We start from the raw sequence: 21,852 nt of genomic DNA on the forward strand, positions 1-21,852 counted from the left end.
GATGTGGCAAGATGGAGGCAATAGAAGAACAGCAGAAGCAAGGACCACAGAGAGGATCCACCACCAAAGACTGGCTGAGTGAGCCAGAGAAAGCCACCAGCATGAAGGTCAGAGGGGATTTTTTAGGGATAGGATGGTAACTGTAGATAAACCCACCATGTCCCAGACACCCAGTGGTGTGTGTGCGTCTTTGGGGGAAAAGTCCGAGGTCTGTAGGAATTAAAGGAGATGGAACACCCCAAGGCCAAAGCAAGTCTGCCGAGGAGTCCGCTTAGACGGGGAAACACAGCAAGTAAGAAAGCCTTTCTCTAAGATCTTAGGTAATCAAGAGCCCCTTGAAGCAGAAATACCAGGTTGTACAGTCTGCCACCAGGAGAAGCCCAGAGGAGTTTCAGCAGAGAAAAGCCCTAGGTAAGGGCTGAGCTGCAGTCAGGAAGGTGGAGGGGGTGAGAGGGATATGAGCAGCAGGGGACGAGAGGTCCTGGTCAGGGGCTAGAGCACTGTGACCCCAGCTAACACTCCTCCCATGGCCCTCCCTGTACACCAGACTCCACTACTCACCACAGCCCTGTGAGCCCGCTGCCACTGTCATCCCATTTTATAGAAGGCAAAATTGAAGCAAGAGAGGCTTTGTCCCGGGTCACCTAGCAAGGGCAGAGCCAGAAGTTGAACCCAGGGAACCCGGCTCCTGAATTCTGTCCTCAGTCTGGCTGATGAAAGGGTTAGCCCAAGACCCTGGGATACGGGAGGGGAGGGGTCTTTCAGTCCCTGCCTCATCAGGTGGGGCTCATCAAACCGGGAAGCTTTTATTCTAACTCTAGCCTCATTTTGCCTGGGTACACTGAGTAGAGATATTTTGTACCAATCTCAACCGTCCAAACACATGAAGGAGCTACTTCTCTCAGCCAATGTTCCCTGTTGCCCCAGATGTTCCAGCAAGGGCAGACCATGAGGTACCAACAAGGTCACGAGTGATCTTTATAATCCCTTAATGTACCTGCAAAATCACACAGGAATGATTTTTGGCTGTTGACTGCTTTGTTAGCCTTCTTTTCCTTCCTCTCCTCATCTCCAAGGGCGGGTCTCTAACCTAATTCTATAATCCTACCTATTCAGTGAATTTCTAGACCGTAATCATGTTCATCTTGAAAGGAACCTGCTTTTACCATCCTCACACTTGGAGCCTGCGGAGCGCCCCCAGCTTGCCAGCAAACATCACAATGACGACTCTCTTCTCCCTGAGGCCCTGGAAGCCTTCCTTAGTTATAACTGAGAAGTATTTTGAGAAACTGGAATTAAAGTGCTAGAGAAAGCACAACACACATCTACTGCTCATCTTGGAAAGACAACAGCAGTGAGCTTCCAAAACGATCTTTGATTAACATAATCTGAGGGTAATGAATATGGATGTTGTCAATAGTCACCTAGAAGCATGTTTTCTTTTGTACATTTTGTTCTCTCCAGTAAATTGCCTACCAAGAAAGGAAATGACCCAAGTCCCTGTTTGCATCAATGAAATAAGCACTCCGAGGAATTACGGGGAGAGAATAGAGCCAGGCAGGAACTTGTTTATTTAACATGTAATACTTGTACATTTTTCATGGGGGCCAGTGCAATATTTCAGCACAATCTGATCAGATCAGGTAATTAGCATGGTAACCCTTGCATTCTTTATCTTCCACGCCTGGAGCCAGTGAGCTCCTCCCTTTCAGTTCCTCCTTCTGCACATAGTGTATGACTACTACTGCAGAACACAAGAAGCTATTCCTTGAAGGAATTCTTGCCACCTTCAATCCGTGTTGATTCTCCGCGTTTTCACCACGGTTTCAAGTTACACTCAGCACAAATGGAAGCTGTCACCTCCCTTATAAGCCTGGTGTATGGCTCAGTGTCCTTGTGACAGTTCCTGATGAAGGGCTGACCAAGACAAGCCTCTAGAGCCTTTGGCTGTGGAGAAGCGTTGTCTTGCCCGGGACAGGCGACGGGACGTGCTGCTAGAGGGGAAATGCGGACACTCGGGCTTTCAAATAGCTCTGCTGTGTACAGGAGAACTATCCGACCGTGGTGAGATTCAAGTTGTTGTCAAGAACAAAAACACAGCAGGAAGCAACACTGTCAGGTGTAGGAGGAAATTAAACCAGAAGGGCTGTTACCCAACCCCTGTGAACCAAACTGCCACATTTCACCTGCTTCTTCTAATTATCCTAGGCATTTGCAAAGTCTTTAGAAGCAGAGAAGTGGTACATTAAGTGCTAAGTAGTGTAAGTTAATATTTGTAGCCTATGTAGCCAGGTACTTATCATATATGTAAATACCTTATGCTTATCAGTGCAGCATTTGGAATCAATGTTTAGCCGTAATTCAAATTCTTTAAATAATTTTATAAATCTTCCATTTTCAAAAAAAGTATAATATTTGCATCTTCTAATTTGACAAAACTTTATATAAAAATTATTTATCTCATTTACTTGAAAGGCAGAGAGGGAGACAGATAAACAGAAAGCTCCCATACAAAGGTTCATCCCCCAGTTGCCTACGTCAGCTGGGACTGGATCAAAGTGAAGCCAGACATCTGGAATTCAAGTCCAGGTCTCCCTGTGGGTGGCAGAGACTCAAGTACTTCAGCCATCAGCTGCTTCCTGCCAGGGTGCACACTGGAAGGAAGCTGGCATCAGGATCTCAGCCAGGACTAGAACCCAGGAACATGGATATGGAATGCCAGTATTGTTATATATTAATGTTAGCCGTCGCAAAACACACCGAACACCGGAGTAAGGGAAAGGGTTTATTGGGGAACACCCAACAGACAGGAGTGAATGGGCAGCGAAGGGAAAAAGAGAGAAAGTATAAGAGAGAAAGCCAGAGGAGAGGAGCTAGTGAGGACAGAAGATAGAGCAGAGAAGAGAAGAGCTCAGGAGAGCAGGAGAGGAGAGCTAAGAGAGCCAAGAGAGAAGAACCAAGAGAGCACGTGTGCAGGAACAGGCCCTTTTAAAACTTTGCCTGAGGGCAGGCAGGGAAGCAGGAGCAGCGAATCCCATTAGGATGGGGGTGGAGCCTGGCTCAGGTAGCTGGGCCATGCGGCCACCTGGCTACAACTGCACCAGTTTCCTAACAAGTATCACAAGCAGCGCCTTAGCCACTGCTCCAAGTTCCCACCCCAGCAAAACTTTAGGAATCACCCAGCACCAGAGTTCTCAACTCTATCAGCCTCACCATCTCTTTTAGTACAAGATATTTTTATTACGCCTCTCTTTACAGGATGAAAATCACAGATAATCTATCTATATGAAACATACTTCAGTATGTAAGTAGGTATGTCCCAATGAAGTTGTCACATGCTTGCATTATATGAAGAATCACACATATGAGCCAGTTCCAAATGGCTGTCTCAGGTGGCACTGCCTATGTAATCCCGGGGGGCAACACCATCATGGAGGCTTTGGTTTTCTGAAGTGGTAAACAACTTCTACTGAGTTCCAAACTAAACACTTCACAGCCTTGCTTAGATTTATTCTCTAGTTGCATCCCTGGAAAATTCAATGAAATTGTATATTAAAGCCATCTAAAATATAATATGTGTTTTTAGGTAAAACAGAGTTTGGTTGAACTCCCACCAAATCTAGGAGCATTCCCTTCAACTCCAGTATTCAGCAGACCAAAATAAAATAAAATAAAATAAAATAAAATAAAAATTCCCAAAACACTCTTCATTTTATGTGAGAGCCAAGTCCCCAGACAATCCCATGGGGTGGCAAGGCTCTTCTCGAGAATCATGAATCTGATTTTACCCTCTTATATAAATGCTTTTAAAAAAGGTACTTCATCCCAAAGGATATGCCCAAGAATTATAGTCTGAGTAAAGGAGTCAACTTTTCATCATTCTAACACCCAAGAGAAGGTTTCTCTCTGCTCATGATTCTGAAGGTCCCAGTCCAAGACTGGGCAGCCCCATTGATCTGGTGCCTGATGAGGGTGATGGCTCGCATGGCGAGCCAGGGATCTGAGAGAAACAGGGAGCACACATCCACTTCCATGTGGCTTCCCCTGGTCAAGCCACCATGATTCCATCATGGACTCCCCTCTAACAACCTCATATCCAAATCAAACACCTCTCAAAGGCCCCACCTCCAGACACCATAATTTCATCAAGCATCTACCATGTAAGTCCCATCAACCCTTGACTTTGGGACTTGCATCTCTACAAGTCGAGGAGCCGAGCAGAGCCAGCTAGGAGACACTTAGCGTTGAGACAGATGAGCGATTCCCATACGCCAGGCATTGTCCTAAGCTCCTTTTTACATATGTGCATTTTATCCTCACATCCACACTACGAGGAAGGCTCTATTTCCCCTGGACAGAGCAGACTGAGCACAGAAATGTGAAACTGCTTGCCCACGGTCCCAGAGCTCTGACTCAGGCCACGCTCGCCAGAATGACTGTGCAACCAGAGCGAGCGGCAGACTGGCACTGAGAGCTGACAGGGGACACGCACCCTCCCGGGTTACAGACACACAGGATGGACCAGTTTTGTGAGTTCAGGATATTAACCTGCAGCCATGCCTCTAAGTGCTTCCCACTCAGCCTCATCTTCTCCTTTCTTGTGTTTTTCCTGCAGGCATCCATGCCCAGGAGAAGGCTGCTTTGGCTCCCTCGGGATCTTTCCTGAAAGGGAGATCCCTGTTCACTAGATGAGTTCCAGAATCATCGAGTAAGGCTTCTGTAACCCTCTTCCATCAGCTGACTGTCACCACAACCCTACCGTACAAGATGAGTGGATTCCTGGCCTCCCTGGACCCCCGGCGGGTACAGTGGGGTGCTGCATGGTATGCGATGCACTCCAGGATCCTGCGCACCAAACCAGTGGAGTCCATGCTGGAGGGGACTGGGGGCACCACAGCACATGGCACCAAGCTAGCCCAGGTGCTCACCACCATGGACCTCATCTCCCTGGGCGTTGGCAGCTGCGTGGGCACTGGCATGTATGTGGTGTCGGGCCTGGTGGCCAAGGAAATGGCAGGACCTGGTGTCATTGTGTCTTTCATCATTGCCGCCGTGGCGTCCATCTTATCAGGTAAGTGCCTCAGTGCGGGGAAGAGCTATGGGAAGCTTGCCTGTCGGCCTGGTTACTGCTCAGCCCACTTCTCTGGGGTCCTTAGCAGTGAGGTGTGTGACGTGGCAGACAAAGTCATTCATCTGCTCCCCTTCTGCCTTGACAGCCAGGGAGAGCAGGGCTAGGTTTTGACTCAAATGTAGTAGCTTCTTTTTTCTTTGATTTTTTCAAAACAAATCATTATTCTGATGCCCAAACCTTTCCCAATTTCTCATGCCCTGTCACGGTCTAATGGTTCTATTTTTATTTTAACTCTCTCTTCCATTAGAAGCCAGGTCAATTCCTTTGGTGGAGATCACAACTAAAATATAAATAATGTACCAAGGTTAGAAAGAATAGCAAAATAGCAAGTCAATAAATCTGATATGATTGGAATTTGAGAAGTTGCAAACTGGCATTGTGCCACAAAGGAGAAAAAAAAGCCAGCGTAGGAGATTTCAAGCCATTGTGAGAATCACAAAGCGCTGTCTACCATGAGCACCTTAACAGATTGATAGTACACAGTTGGTCACCTGGCTCCTCTCTCCCCTTGAGGAAAAATCACAAAACTCTACTTAAAAGCAAAGTGCCAGGACCTCCATGGTGATAAGATGCACTCCTGTTGCCTCTGACTTGCCCCTCCTGTCTGTTGAGTTGTGATCCGCAATACCCAGAATGCCAGGAGTCAGTCAATGGACAAGTGAAAACAGGAAGAAAAACAAAACTCTGAGACTGCCGGGTAGGGGGTGGCAGATCACATCGGTCAGCCCCTTACAGGCAGTGAATATCTAGGTCTCTTCAAATGTTTTGGGAGAAGTGGGAGCTCTAACTTGGGTCGGGAGTTTCACACGCCTGTGTATGCCATCACAGATGTAGGACACAAAGGTAGTGGACAAACATGCCACCAGAAAGGGCACTGTTCGTATTTGACATCTTTTTTATTTGATAAGGAAAATATTTCCTTGCTATGCTTGTTAATCTCCACGAGGACTTATCTTCCCAGTTGCTTTACTGTCATCTCCTTTTCCTGCAGTCGCCTGTTCGTATGCGTGAATATCCTAATCATTGAGGTTTCTGCAGAATACAGCAGTGCTGTCTCTTAGAGATGAAAATAAATCATTCGCATGAGTGAATTTTGTGGATATTTGAAATTCTGTTTAAGGGACTGCAGTTATTCCCACACTTTCTGAAAACAGAAGCTTACTGAACATCTGTACATCTAAAAGTGTCATCCCGTAGAACAGAATGTTGATAGCAGGACAAAAGGCAGACACATAACCAGAGGGTCCCTCGAAGGCCGATGCCCGAGGGGCCTTCCCAATTAATGAAGATGACACGATTTTCTCTCAATACCATCCTATGTTGGCCCAGTCCCCAGAACACAGTCTTCCCTGTCAGTGAATTATCTGCATCTTATTCTTTGCATCTAAAAAGCCAAGCAAGATCCAGCTGCATTCTGGGAGCCTGGCCCCTTCCAGCTTCCAGTCTGCTAATGGACTTCTCTGCTTGGATGGAGACTGGCCCAGCCAGGGCTGTGTTGGAGGCAGCTGCACCAGCGGCTGACAGCTCTGACTGTGCAGATCTCTTTCCAACCTGTCCTCAGCGAAGTGATTGTGCTAATTTGGTCAGCTCTGGCGGGGCTGTGTGTGGTTGTTCAGAAAATCAGATGGTAAACATTTATCCGTATGTCACTGACCCAGCCCCACCAAGACCCTGGGACGTACTGCCCAGTAACTGGTGCCAACACCAGGGACTAGAAGAAAAACCTCTGCTGCTAGCCTAGTCTCCACATATGGCCCCATCGGTAACATTTCTGTACGTTTTGTAACTGACTCATGCCCTCATTTGTGGGGAGCAACTCGGACTAGACTAAGTTACTGGAATTAAGACTTATTCTATGCATCTGCTCTCCCACAATATGGCGCTGGGAGAGGAGCAAACAACTTCTACACAGCTGCCTCCAGTTCGACCAATAACCTGCAGGAGCTGATCCTGCTCCTGATTGGAGGAGAGCAGCGTACTCGGTGTGTGGGTAGCAGAGTTGGGATTGGTGGAAGAGGACTATAAAGGAGGAGAGAGACGACATGCACCAGGAACATCCGGATAACATCTGAGCAGCCCCCGAGAGAGCCGGCCGGCGGTGTGCCGCTCCCCCGCGGAAGTGGGGAAAGTGGCAGGGGGAACCGCCCCTCCACGGAGGTGGAGGGGTCGGTAGCCAACCCAGGAAGGACCAGCAGCAAACCCGGGGAGGGCCGAGCAGACAAAAGAACAGCGCAGGGTCCTGTGTCGTTCCTCCGCGAATGGGGGAGCGACACTCATTGAAACCAGCCAGAACCCTCCTAGAGACCCCAGCCAGGGTCAGGGCCAAGTAAGCAGTGCCAATGCTGGCGTATTCTAGCAGACTGCCCCCACCAGGCCCCTGGCTCCTGTGATCTTTGATCACTAACCTCGAGGAAAGTTCCCCTCCACTGCCTCAGCCCTCTCCCCCAGGCTCATTCCCACATCGCCTCTCCCTTGCACGAACGTCCCACGGCTTCCCCATAGCACAGTAATCAAACTCCCCTACATCTTCCCCCTCCTGAGTGTGTGATACTTGTCTCCTTCCGGGCTTAATTAAAACCTGGCTCTCCTGCAGGTAGTCCGGTCTGCACAGTCCTACATTTATCTCCAGCTATAATTGCTGCTTGGTTGCAAGACTGGAGTGAAAAAGAAAATTAGGATTAACTAGATTGTGCTTTTTCCAAACGGAGGGAGAAAAGAGCAGTGGTGTTAAGAGTGTTTACAAAGGAAGAATAAACCACACCGAACCTCATGTGTAGGCTGCATAAACAGGAAGGCGAGAGTGATGACGACTCACAGGAAGTGCTGGAATCAGGGGAGACTGGAGACTCCAGGAAGGTCAGAAAATCACTGAAATCCCAATACCAAGAAAATGAGATCGAAGGCCAGGCAGTGGCAGCTGGAGAGTGGGATGCTTGAATGCAGATTTCGGAAGTGATTCAGAAATCAATAACGTTGAGTTTGGACTTGGGACCTGGTTCAGCCAGTGAGGAGCTGTGAGACCTTGAGAGGTCCCATGCCTTCTCTGAACCTCAATTTCTCCACTTTGAGAATAATAACATAATAATACGTACTTCATTGAGTTGTGGTGAAGACTAACTGGGATGCCTACAAAGTGCCTGGTACATTATGTAGCACACAGCCCCAAATCCGTGATGATTATTGTGTTGTGACAAACTCCACGTTAGGCACTCTCAGTGTAGCATAACATTTAAAACTCACAAATTCTCTTCAAGGTACATTTTATTATCTCCAATTTCACCTATGTAAAAACTGAAGTTTAAATGACCAAGCCTAGATTCAAATCTGTCAGGAACACTGCTTATGAACTTAAATCATTTGATTTTTTTTTTTTTTTTGCTGAAATAGTGGATTTGAAGTCAATTTTATTCAAGTATGACTACAAATAGTAAAATTCATCCTTTCTGTATATCCTTCCATGAGTTTTGGCAAACACAGACAATCCCATAACCTTCACCACAATCAGGATATGGAAGAGGTCCATCACCCCAGAACCATTCCTTCACACTTTCTCTCCATCCTTGTCCTCTTCTCTCACCCCCAGCCCCAGGAAACCACTGATTTGTTTTCTGCCCCTTCCAAGTGTCATAGAAATAGAATCATCCAATATTAGCTCTGAATTATCAGGTGACTTTGGTGGGGAGGGGTGAAGGGTCGATGTTTATTTGCCATTTTAAAAGGGTATGCTAATATCTCAATGTGGTTTTAACTTAAAGTTCCCTCTTTATTAATGACACTAAGCATCTTTTTCATGTGTTTATTTGCCATTCGTATGTCTTCCTTGATGACATGCCTATTTAAACCTTCTGCCCATTTTTTAATTAAGTTCTTTATTTTCTTATTAATTTTTAAAAATTCTTTATATATTCTAGTTACCAGTCTTCTATCAGATGCATGTTTTTGCAAATACTTTCTCCCAGTTCATGGCTCTTATTTTAATTTTCTTTTAACTTCTGTTTATTTCTTTTGAAATTTGCTTATGTCCAGGCTCTATCCCCACAGTTTATAATTCAATTGAACTGGGATAGAGCTCAGGGATTATTTTTTGTTTGGTTGGTTGGTTGTTTGGTTGTTTGTTTTTTAAGTTTCCCAGGAAATTCTAATATACAACCAGAGCTGAGTACTGCTACACTTCAGAAACTTAAATCTACCTTCTGCTACTGCCATAATCTACCTTCTGCTGCAAGGAAACATATGTTAAAAGAGAAACTATTTAGAGTAAAGAATCTTAGGAGATTTTTTGAAGCCTTTTTGCAGCGTTCTCTAAGCTATAAAAATCAGCTTATAACATGAAACAGATCTGATTCACAGAGAGACAGCACTATTTTCTTTCTAATTTGACAAGACCAAAGATCCACCTAACAGTTCTGTCCCAACACTGTAATCGCCCACAGCCCTGTCACAAGTGCAGGGAAACATCCCAAGAAGCAGTTTGTGCTGCAACCTTTACCCTTTGTCGGGAAGGTTTGATCTACTCTGGAATAGTTCAGTGGGCCACAACCTGACACCATGCCCATACAAACCTAAAAACAAAACAAAAAGACCTTTTGTATAGTCCACATACAGGAAATAGCTTTTTCTTCCATGTTCCTGCCTCCAGGCCAAGGGGTGGAGGCAGGGTGGTTCAAAGGGGGCTCTCTGATGTAGCTGGCTGGCAATGAAACAAAGCAAAGCCATCATGCCAGACACTCGACCATGTAAAGCCCCAGGAGGCTTTGATGAACTTGAATGGTAGTAGAATGGCAGGTTTGACATTTTTCCTGGGTTTATGTCCAGTTCTCTGTTCCTATTATTAAAAAATAAACCATACACAGAATATAGGCCTGAATGGCTCCAAAGCTCATGCACTTTCTACCATCACCCTTCAAGCTCATATCCCAATGAAGATTAAGAGACAGTATGCCTCCACAGCACCTATCCCTTGCCTCGTGCAAAACACCAGCAATTTTTATCATATGCCTATAGGAAACGGTTGGCAAATATGGAATAGGATACGGTTCAGTAAAAATGTATTGGGTTCCCACAATATACCAGTCCCTAGGGCGGTACCACAAATACACTAGAAATTGCCTCTCCTGCAGGCCCTGTTGCTTATCAATGGAGATGAAAACAAAATCTAATGAGTAAATACAGTAATAATAGTAGTAATAATAGTAACAGTAGCAGCAGTACCATTTATTTAGCACTTACTGTGTACCAAAAGACTTGCAAGTGCTTAACACACTGTTCTACTTAACCCTAATAACACTGTGTGTGACATCAATTATTACCTACAAGAGAACTTTAAAAAATTCATGGGAAATGGGATTAAAAGATAAGATTATTTTGGAACAAAAAAATTTGAAATCCATGCATCTTTCCATAGTCTTCATCTTCCGTGAGCTTGTTGAAGCCTATTCATATCACAGGTGAGAAAGCTGAGATTTCTGGAAGGTTTGGGAACTTGCTTCCAGCTCCTGCGTAAGAGATGATGGAGCCAGACGTGGAGAGACAGGAGTCTGACTCCAGAGCTCACTGTTCAATCTGCTATTCTGCTGCTGGCAGATTAGATTCAAGAGCAGACTACAGGAAACCAAAAAGCAGGGATAACTCCATTTCTCTGTGTAAAAGAAATCAGGAGGGAGACTGCCAATGTGGCTCCTTAGTCTGGGAACTCACCCTCAGGAGACTTCTCCGCTTTACCATCCAGACACACGGCCGGGCTTCCACCTGCAATGGGGACATCAAGACCAAGATGGCTGTCAGGGCACTTGTTGGCAAGTGTGCATGAAGACAGGAGGAAAAAGGGGAGGTTGACACAGGCCATTCCCACCTCGCTGCCCTTCTTAAGAAGCTGTCTCGGGAATCCTTTCCTACAACTTCCATTTACAATGGCCAAAACCTGGACACCTGGCCACAGCCAGGGAGGCTCAGAAGTCTTCCCACTGGGTGCATGGCCAACCCCTGTATCACAGAGATTCTGTTGATAGGAAATAAAGGGAAAATCAGCTGTCACTTCCACATCTGTAATGGATGAAGAACCCCTAAGCCCTCCAGTTTGCTGAGGTCAGTTTGTTCTGAGAGCATTAACATTGGCTCTGATCCCCAGTCAGTGTGCTACTAGCAAATCTACAGTCCCCCTCAATATCCATCCGGGGAGTTGTGAAGCTCACCTTTCTCCAGGTTCTTCCAGGTTCTTCCAGCTCAAAATTTCTGCTTGCACAGAGTCTCTGTCTCACGCTACACTCACCATCTGAAGCCTGCTGTTCATCACCTCATCAGAAAGCTTGACCCCACCCACCCCTTCCTCTCCTCAGGTGTAGGTAAGGCAAGGTTGTGTGTATGTGGATCTTCTGGAAAGTCTGGGCCAGAGCTAGGGTCTAGAACACAGACAGCCCCAGCAGACAGCAAGCCTACACCTGAGTATAGACACTGCAGTTCTCACTGCCGTTGGGGGTACCCACCAACCCTCTCTTCTTGCCTCCAGCCCCCAGACCCACTGTGGGCAGCCTTTCTTTGCCAACCTCTGTTTCTTCCTAGTCTCTTTACTGTTAAGTTCTTTAAACTCTTGTCCATATCTCAACCAGTTTATATCACTCTCCAAGTTCATCCTGGCCATTCTCCAAAGATTATCTTCCCCCAACCAAATAGTACTTCAAGATAATTCACTTAACAAAGAGGTTTCTTGGGAGAGGGATTTGGGGGCCAAGCCAGGAAGATTTGATATGATTTTGTAGGCACTGAGAAGTTCAGGGTCAGGGCCATCATTGCGCGGTGACTGAAGCTGCCACGTGTGATGCTGCATCCCATATCAGAGCACTAGTTCAAGTCCTGGCTGCTCCACTTCTGATCCAGCTCCCTGCCAATGTGCCTGGAAAAGCAGCAGAAGACAGTCCAAATACTTGGGTCCTTGCCACCACTGTGGGAGACCAAGAAGGAGTTCCAGACTCCTGGCTTCAGCCTGGCCCAGCCCTAGCTGCTACAGCCATTTGGGGAGTGAACAACCAGCAGATGGAATATTTCTCTCTCTCCCCTGGCCCCATCACTCTGCCTATCAAATAAGTAAATAAATCTTTTTTGTAAAATACAGAAATGCAGTGAAATGACCAGGTACGTACCTTAGTAACACAGTGGAGAGAGAATGGAAGTGGAAACCTGCTTGTGCAGTATTGTATAAAACAGGCAAGGGGTTATAAGGCCCTGGTCCCAGATGGTGCAGGTGGCAAGGAAGATAAGGTGGAGGAGTATTTGGGTGTGGGTGGATGAAGGACACACAGGGGCAGGGAGAAATGTTCTTTCTAACCAAGAAAAGACACGTGATAAATGAGAAGGCTTTGGAACTACATCAATGTTATTAAGAAAATGGATTTTACAACACAGTTCTGGTGACAAAAGGTGTGAGTAGAAAAGTTCATGCAGGGAACCGTGGCAAAGAGGGCCAGCCCTAACCACCACAAGAGGCACCAAACTCACCTGTGAGTGCAAAGGGTGTTTTCAGACGGCACCTGCTCCCCAGCCTCACCCACCCAGCGGACAGCTGCCTGACTTGAGGTCTGCTCCGGGTGAGGACCCAGCGCGCCGGAGGCTAGGAACTTCCTGACGATCTGACAGCTGCTTCGTGTGGAGCTGGAACTCAGCTCTAAGACTGCCGAGCTCCAACACTCACACTCTTCCAGCCCAGCATCCAGCTCCCTGAGGTCTTCAAGCCCCAAATCTTGCTCATTAGATGTCAATTAATAATTGCAATCAGTCCTCATCAGTCGTATGTAAACGGCAGTATAGAAAGATCACACAGAGTAGTGTGTCTCTTGGTGCTCTTGGCTTGTGGTGTAGCTTTGGAGTTTTGAATCTGTGTCTCCTGCCATCCTCATTTGCTCTTTGCCAGCTTGCAATCTGCCATCAGGGGAGCCCGTGATAACAGAGTCCCTGGGGTGGTGGCAAGGGGCACAGAGCTCTCTGGAGTCGGTGCCTTTCCTGTGAGCCGCCAAGGCCCCCGCCTCCTCCCAGGGCTGGCTCTGCAGGCCTTCTCAAAGCTCAGGCAGTCTTCCTATTGCACTCTTCATCTTGGCTGGGATTTGCATGACCAAGGAAAGATTTCTAAAGTTTCAGAAATTACATAGTCTGACGAGTGCCCTCGTTTTAGTTTTCCGAGCAACAAACACTTTGCCTTTCTCCAACTGAAGTCAGGCTTGCGAGGTGAACCAGGAAGCTTGGTCCTTGGTCACCCTCTCGGTGATCAAAGATGACTTACTCTGTCCACAAACACATTTGTTTGTTCCGCAGAACACCCCTGAGGACTGCTTTTAGCCACTCTGCGGGGTGGAAGAGGCGGGACTATTTAGAGGGTGGGGCGGAATTGTGAAGATGAACAAACAGCAGCACACCAGTCCTCAGAGCTGGAAAAGGTGCTCTCCCAAATATTATCCAAATACATGGCCGGATGTCAAAGCCTTGCTACTGAGAGCAGCTACCTCTGGGTTAGAGTCTCCAAGATACGAGTTAGCAAGTTCTCAAAGTCAGCCTCTACTTTCATTATTATTGTTATTATTGGGCAAGCACTGTGCACCAGGCACTGTGCACCCATCACCTCATTGCAGCCTTCTCAGTCCCTGGCTGGGTGCATGTTGGTGTCCTCTAAGAGTCACCATGACAGTGACACTCCTGACAGCTTCCCATGTGTCTGGCGCTCGCTGAGCGACGTCCTTACAGTCCTTTCAACAAACTCGCCCAAATAAATGCAGTTATACTCGCTTTGCAGATGACAACACAGAGTCTCAGAGAGGTTAGGTGACTTTAGAATGACAGGTGGTCGACACAAAGTGGGCGTCTCCAGCTCTGCCTGTCTCCAGACACATGGCCCCCATGCTGCTTCCTGCAGACACACCCCCCAACATTTAAAATCTCCCCAAAGAGAATTGAATGAATCCAGGAAACCTGCACCCTTCCTGGGATTCTAGTCTATTGATCAGGAGAGCACTTGCATAGATCCAAACCTCTGCAAATCAGGTCAGGAAAATGACTTCTGAGCTCGATGCCTCCGTGACACCTGCCAGCAATGAGGAGAAAGAGTTGCAAAGTTCATGCAGCTCTTCTATCCAGGGCCTGATTGACAGCCCTGTAGGAAGGATGTCAGTTACCAAGTCAGAGAAGGTGAGCACATTTTAATAGGAATCTGCGAGTTTCTCAAAGTGCTGATAATGAAAACCAGCTTCCTCCAGCAAACTCGGGAAAGCCTGGGCTGCTTTTACATCTTCTGTCGCAGCTGGTAGAGTGGACAGTGCAGGAAAGAGCACCTGGCGGGACCATGGGAGGGGTTGGCCACCTGCTCCAGGCTCAGCGTGGCGGGGGCTCCTGCTGCAGAGCTGGGAGACAGAGGGCTCGGCATGGGTGTGGAGAAGCAAGCCCAGCCCACGTGGAATTACTGAGCGCTGCAGGGGACAGCCTGCCCACGGAGCAGCGGGCAAGATGGGGCTCCCGGGAGTGGGCCCTCTCAGCAGATGCCCGCGGAGGGGAGACCCAGGAAATCTTCATGTCCCCCAAAGGCACAAGAGACCGCTAGTGAGAAAGGCGCCTTCCACACTTTTCTCCAGCTTGGACAGGGGGAGAAGAGCAGGCCAGAGACTCAGCATTGAGGATTCTCAGGAGAGAATCTTTTGGGAATGGGGGCAGCCTCTGCCTCTGGTTCTGCCCCCTTCTTTGATACAAACACTGACCACTGGCACCTCCCTCCTCCTCTCTCCTCTGCCCTGAAGACTCCAGTGGGCCTGGCCTTCTGTGAGGCATAAATATTGCATATGTATTGTGAGGAGTGAGGGTCGCCAGCTGCTGGGCGGTGAGCACTGAAATGTGACGTGTGCTTGGTAAAGTGGGCTGCAGTTTCCACACACACCTGACGGGCCAGGGCTGTTGTTCCTCCCCACGGCCCCCTGTAGGAGCTTGGCAGCCCCTAATGAATGCAATGGCCCAGACGGCTTTTGCTCAATTTTGTACAAGGGACTTGCAGTACCCACAACAGTGACTCCCTTAACTTTTATCAGTGGCTTCCTGAAAGAGGCATTGCCACCAATGAAAACATCAAGTGCTTTTAGCTGTGTTTGTAGTATTCCACCCTATGAGGGCTCTGGTCATTAACACATTCTTAGAAATGTTTTCAAAGGAGCATGTGTGAATCTACCCTTGACATATAAGCAAAATTCATTACATCGTTTATTTTCTTAGAAGTCCAAAAAATTATAAGCTGTGGCATTTATAAACAAAGGCACAGATAAATAAGTATAGCCGAAGGCTATTATTGAATTTATCCTGAAATAGGAAATGCCTGAAAAGTTAATAGGATCTATACATAGATACACATATTCTTAGGGTGCAGAGGGTTAGGCTGCCAGTTGGAACGCCCTCATCCCCTATGGGAATGCCTGGGTTTGAGTCCCACCTCCACTTCTGATTCAAGCTTCCTGCTAATATGCACCCTGGGGGGCAGCCAAAGATGGCTCAAGTAGTTGGGTCCCTGTCACCTATGTGGGAGACCTGGATTGAGTTCTGGGTTCGTGGCTTCAGCCTGGCCCAGCCCCAGCTGTTGGGGGCACTTAAAGAATGAACCAGTGGCTGGGAGATTTCTCTCTCTCCCTCTCTCCTCTTTTTTGTCTCTCCCTCCCTTCCTCTCTATCAAATAAATTGAATAAATACATGTTGAAAATCAGCAGTTGCATGACCACATAGTACTTCAATTCACCGTATTACGGAAGTGGACCCTCCAGTAATCTCTAAAATACTCTCATAGAGGGAGATCTAGAGGAGACAGTAAACAGATCGGTTGTTTCCATTTATCAACAAATTACCAAGCCCCCTTGATCTCTATTGGAGTGGCTTCCTGGCCAGAAGGGGCGTTTCTTCCCTTCCTGTTTATGGGTTAAGATACTGGTGCTGTGGTTTGGGGGCCTCGACAGCTCCCTGTTTCCCACCCAACTTCAGCAGGAGCCCTGTCGGGTTCAGTGAGCAATGGCGCCATCCACCCCTGATGCTGCCCCACCCCGACACGTGGGCAGCCCTTGTCGCCCTCCTGGAGCAGCTCTGGCAGAGAAAACCCAAGTCTCTGTGTAGACACAAAGGAAAGCAGGCATTCCCAGACACTTCATGGTTCTCCAAGACACATTTGTAAAAATGGCCGGGGCTTCGCTGACCAGAGGCAGAGTGACTGAGTTGGCTGAGGTAGAAGACACAGCCATGGTGAGGTGGGAGCCAGAGAGCACCTGGCAGGCCGCTTTCTGGAAACGAAACCCTCAATCTTCTTGGCTAATCACGAGCATGGCAGAGGACAGCAGGGACTGGGGAGGTTTTTCTCAGCTTCGAGCAGCCTACAGTGATGGGGTTGCCCCGGTACATGCCGCTGGAATTCGGTATCACTGGGAGGAATTCACCGATAGTTCCTCCGAGGCCGGAAACCACCCTTTCCCTCATTATTTTCTGACTGGTGAAGCCAGCTCACCCCGCAAGATGCAGCTGCAAAGCCCCCAGGCCCCCTGCTTCCTCCCTACTTCCCTCACAACCAAAGGTCCACCCTCCCCTCCTTCCCAGGGCTCTGAGAACACCTGAAACTCCTCGGCCAGGCCGACCTTGTAGAATCAACTGCTGATGGAACTCCTCCTGATTAGAATATAGGTGCTTCCTGATCAGGAACTCGGATTTGCTTACTGCTCGTGTCTCTGCCTTCGTGGCAGTGCCTGATTTAGTAGGCACTTCACAATGTGTGTGGCGTAGAGGGAAGAAATTAAGAAGTCAGAAGTTACTTAGGAAATTGCTAAGCTAATTGATAAGTAGGTTAGGGAATTAGGCGAGGGGAGGTAAGCTACATGCTAATGACAAACTGGAATTAGCATTCGAGTGTGAATAACCACTAGGTTTAATCCTCCAGGTGGAAGTAAACTTATTTAGAAGGATTACTTATCTGGTGGCTTTCTTTGTTGGAATGAGGCGAGAAACGGGAGCCCAGCTCCAGACTGAAGAAGCCTTCTCCACATTTTGCCCCTCTCTGCTGGGTTTTCCTTCTCCGCGCCCTCTTAGGGTGCACAGTCTTTGCCTCCTAGGACTTCAAGGATAAACAGAGAGCAAGGGCCGGCTGCGGACGGTGGAATCAGAGGAGGAGAAGCAGGCGGTGGTGATTTTGCTGTTGGGCTGCACTGCGCTAAGCCCAGTCTGGAAAGTTGAGTGTGGTGTGGAGGATCCCTGGGCGCTGCAGACCTAAGGCTGGCTCTTCTTCCCCTTGGCCGATAGAACCATGGAGTCTGACTTGGAAAGATAGCCACGCTGACAAAGGTCATATCTTTCCCTTTTCCTGAAGTCACACATTAGCCGGCATCCACAAGAGGAAATTAATAGGGCTTATCTCAAATTAGAGAATCTCCAGGTGCCTTGTCCCAGGCCTCTTTTCAACATTAAGTACTCTCCGAGTTTGACTGCTTTTTGCTGGTGCATGCAGTAGTAGTTGTGGCATTTAGCCACCAAGAGCTCTGGGTTTAGAAGTAAAACACCAGGAATTTGACAGGCTGTGCATAAGGATTATGTGTGTAATACATTGAAAGGGTGGCTGATCAGAAAGGGCCGTGAGCCGCCCCTCTTCCTGCAGCCCTGCTGAGATCAATGCCTCCTGTTTCTCAAGGACCTAGACTTTCTGTCTCTGAACCACGACAATGGGGACATTTCCATCACGTGGTGGCAGCGTGCAGTCACTCACTGACGGCCGTCTACATGCTCATGTCGTGGCCCAGTGACTCTCCAGCTACTGGGTTATACTTCTGGAATCTGCACCTCTCCAATCACTTGGCGGGTAACCAGGAGATGCAGAAATCACTGTGATAAAATAGCATACGGCAAGTATGATTAAGAAGTAACTCTTGGGCACAACTTAAAACGGATGATCAAATGAAGCACAGATTATTTAGACATGGATCTCTCGTTTGGAACAATTATTCTCCCTGGCTCACACAAATCCACTTTCAGTGGTAAATCCTTTGTAATGCATCTTTTACTACTTAGGAATGAGAACTAGAAGTCATGTGACCTTTCCAGTCACTTAAATTTTGCCTCCTCATTTCACCCCATGAGGGTAGGTAAGCTGCTCTTAGACACTCAGATCCTAGAGAATCTGAAATAGAAACCCAGCTTTCCTGCCCTATGCCTTTTATTTCTTAATGAAATTAGAAAGATGCCCTTACTCTATCTCACTGGCATACCAGATATTTCAAAATTAGTGAATGAATGACAATATTTTCCAGGATATTGGGCTTCTAAACACTCAGTTCTCACCACTGGGCTTCAAAACCAACTTAAATAATCTCTAGTGCCCACCAAAATCCTGGATTCCTGCATATAAACGAATCAGAAGGATTTGAAAATACTACAAAATCCCTTACAGTGTGTCTGAAAGAGTGAGTTCTTGAAGCATAATTGCCTTAGATGGTTAGTGGCTGATTTCCCATTGTTCTCCCTAAACTGCCATCAGGATGCCAGGGGACCCTGAGAAATGGAGGCCTCAGAGTCTGAAGGCCCCTGATACCAGGCACGGCCAGGACCTCTTCCTCACACTTAGGACAGCAAGGGGCTGGTCCCTTAACAAGACCGATGGGGATGTGGCTATTCCCTAATTACCTTTAGCCACTAGGCCTCAGGGGCACGCTGAGTACTTTTAAATTAAATTTGGCAGATGAAATATTATGGAGAGAACATTTGATTGCACAAATTCCACAATACCAGCCCTCCAAATTAAATTTGCAATCAAACGGATGCCTGTTTCAAAAACCTCAATGGGGAAAAAATCTACTTCAAACCTTCTACAGGATCAGGAGTAAACACAGGTGGAGAGAGTAAGCTCGTGGGACCTAGGAATTATTGAAGGAAACTGCAGATCCTACACCAAAGAGACGTTAGCGGTCACCTAGTGCTTCCCCACACAGCACTAAAAGAGCAACCAAGTCTGTGCCGACTCAGAGGGAACACAGCAGTGCTGCGGCATCCGAGAACACATCCTCGGGACCTCCTCCTCCATGCAGACATTTCTCTGTGCAAGAGCTCTTCCGGCCTTTCTGCAGAGACCACTTCCTCTTAATTATAGACTCGCTCTGACAATTTAAACATCCAGGGTTAGAAGCAGCAATTTACAAAAGAGGTGGTCTGACTGCCCAAGGTAAGCAAACCAAGTGAGGGCCAGGGGAGCTAACAGCTGGCGGCCTGACATCAAGGAAGGAGGTGGAAAATTCTTTTGCAAAGCAGGGGGAGGAGGACTCACACAGGAACTCAAACTGAGCAGCAGCCTGGCTCATGTCACACGGGACAAACGGCTTCACCGAGAGCAACTCCATAATATAGGACAACGCAGTGACTGACCTAAGAGTTTAGTTTATGCTCAATTTATTTGTCAGCAAAGCCAGCAAGATTCGATACAACGGCTAGAGTCTTTGAGCGTCAGAATCGGGAGATCCTTGAGACAGTCCCTGGTTTAATATTTTTATTTCACAAATAAGGAAGTGGAATACACAGGGGTGGGCTTGAGGTAGGAACCTAGTGCTCCATCCACAGGGACGTCTTGTCAGCTGATGCCACTGAGGGTGAGACAGAGATGACATCACCTTGAATCATGGATTGTGTCATTGCTTTTGACATCTCTGTTTTTGCTTCCTTGCATTGACTCACCCCCTTGAAAAGGAGAAGAAGGCTGCTCTCTTTATTCACAAAAGAGTGAACTATTGTTCCCTGGTTTGTGATGAGAGAACCTCAGGGTTGGCCCTTAACAAAATTGAGACTGAAGGTAAAGTTGCTTTGAGTTCCCTCCTACGTCCTCCCACATCCCACTCCTGGTGTGTCTTCTCCAAGCTGTCCTATGTCTGTCCTCCAACTGGTTGTCCCACGCACTGGCCCCCGGCACAGACTGCCTAATACAAAATTGGAAACTCTTCCAGCTCCCAGAAGTTTGGTGTATTCTCAATGTGTTTCTAACTCCACCTCTCACTGCATCACAGAATGAGGCAATATTCCAGTGTTTTTCAGATCTAAGTGAGCATTAACATTGCCTGGGTAGCTTGTTGAAGTGCAGGGTCCTGCTTCCAATCTCTGGAAATTGGGATTCAGTAGTTGATTCTGGTGGATGTGCACCCTGGACCACCTTTGGAAAACACAGGGCTACTGCTTGCCCATCATCTCCTCCTCACACACCCATGCACACTCCCTTCCACCCAATACTTCATCCTGTCTCTCTCCACCATGTCTCTGCCTCATGTCCCACCTTCTAAGTCCAATTAACTCCTCCGCATACAAGGAGCTAAGCATGTGTCTTTCGTCTCTACTCTCACAGCTCCCATACATTGCTAAGCTCGTGCAGCCGCCCACGCGGGCTGACTTTCTGGCCTATCTGCCCTTGAGGCTGGAGTGTGTGTCATATGTCTTTCTCATTGCCAGCCGTTAGCACTCTGCCAACCAATCTAAAATGTTTGTTGAATTACCTTCTGCATGTGTTAAATGTGCTTGTCAGTAACTAGTACTTTATTTATATTTGCATTTTTCTGTAACTCCTCAACACAGTACAGCATTTTCAGATTGCTAGAATCATCATCCTCAAACAAGGATCACCTTCTGTAATATGTAAAGGCTGAAGGGATGGATGCTATTTATAATATAACCCTGGTGCTATCAAGGATGGGGACTGTACTGAAATCCACTGTCTGCATCCACTCAGGATATCTGACCACAAAGGAACACAACAGACATGCATAACAACTGGGAATTTTCCTACGGAAACATCAGTTTCCAGTAGTTTGGCAGAATGAGTTCTGTTTGCCTTCCCAGGCATTCAGGTAAAAAGTTTTTCAGAAGTGAAGTGAGAAGAGATTAGATTTGATGTTGATGCAATTCACAGACACAAGCTTTGTGTATTGGTCCTAAGATTCCTGAGATTCCCAGTAATTCGGGGCCAAAGATCATTCACCAACCGCCAAGACATTGGCTTATCTCCCAAAGTCCACTGTCTGTGTGTTTGTCCCTCGCAGGCGTCTGCTATGCAGAGTTTGGAGTCCGAGTCCCCAAGACCACGGGGTCGGCCTACACCTACAGCTATGTCACTGTTGGGGAATTTGTGGCGTTCTTCATTGGCTGGAACCTGATCCTGGAGTACCTGATTGGCACTGCGGCTGGCGCCAGCGCTCTGAGCAGCATGTTTGACTCACTGGCAAACCACACCATTAGCCGCTGGATGGTGGACAGCGTGGGAACCCTCAACGGCCTGGGTAAGACTGCACATCCTCCTACCCCAACATGCAAACTTAGCAAGCCAGAGAAATGGGTCCTTCCAGAACACAATTTGGCAGAATACATCTAGGACCTTAAATATCTCTTTTTGTCTCTTGTAAAGTAATTCTTCCTCTGAGAATCTATCCATTCTAAAGAAATTACCCTAATGTCCACAAAGTCGTTATACCAGAGATGTTCATCACAGCCTTATTTACAGTAATAAGAACATTAGAAACAGCCTAAATTTTCAATAGCGGGAAAATTATTAAGTAAATTGCAGATATGTATTATGTAGCTAGCAACTAAGAGGATTACTATGCAGGTCATTGAAATAGCATGGACTTTGTTTTAATATAATGTTGTATGTCAAAGAATACAAACCATACATGCATCACATCAGTAACTACATAAAAATACAATCAATGCTA

General features: G+C 47.2%; 1 protein-coding gene across 1 annotated transcript in view; it reads left to right on the forward strand.

Annotated features, from left to right (window-relative positions):
* SLC7A14 (solute carrier family 7 member 14) overlaps nt 1-21,852 on the forward strand; it is a 107,762-nt gene that overhangs the window by 50,499 nt on the left and 35,411 nt on the right. Inside the window, exons 2-3 of the mRNA XM_002716421.5 lie at nt 4,616-5,071; nt 21,184-21,420. Coding sequence (XP_002716467.1) covers nt 4,768-5,071; nt 21,184-21,420 — 541 coding nt within the window. The 5' untranslated portion in view covers nt 4,616-4,767. The remainder of the gene's footprint in view (nt 1-4,615; nt 5,072-21,183; nt 21,421-21,852) is intronic.

Source organism: Oryctolagus cuniculus, chromosome 4, assembly GCF_964237555.1.
Source record: "Oryctolagus cuniculus chromosome 4, mOryCun1.1, whole genome shotgun sequence".
Taxonomy (NCBI): domain Eukaryota; kingdom Metazoa; phylum Chordata; class Mammalia; order Lagomorpha; family Leporidae; genus Oryctolagus; species Oryctolagus cuniculus.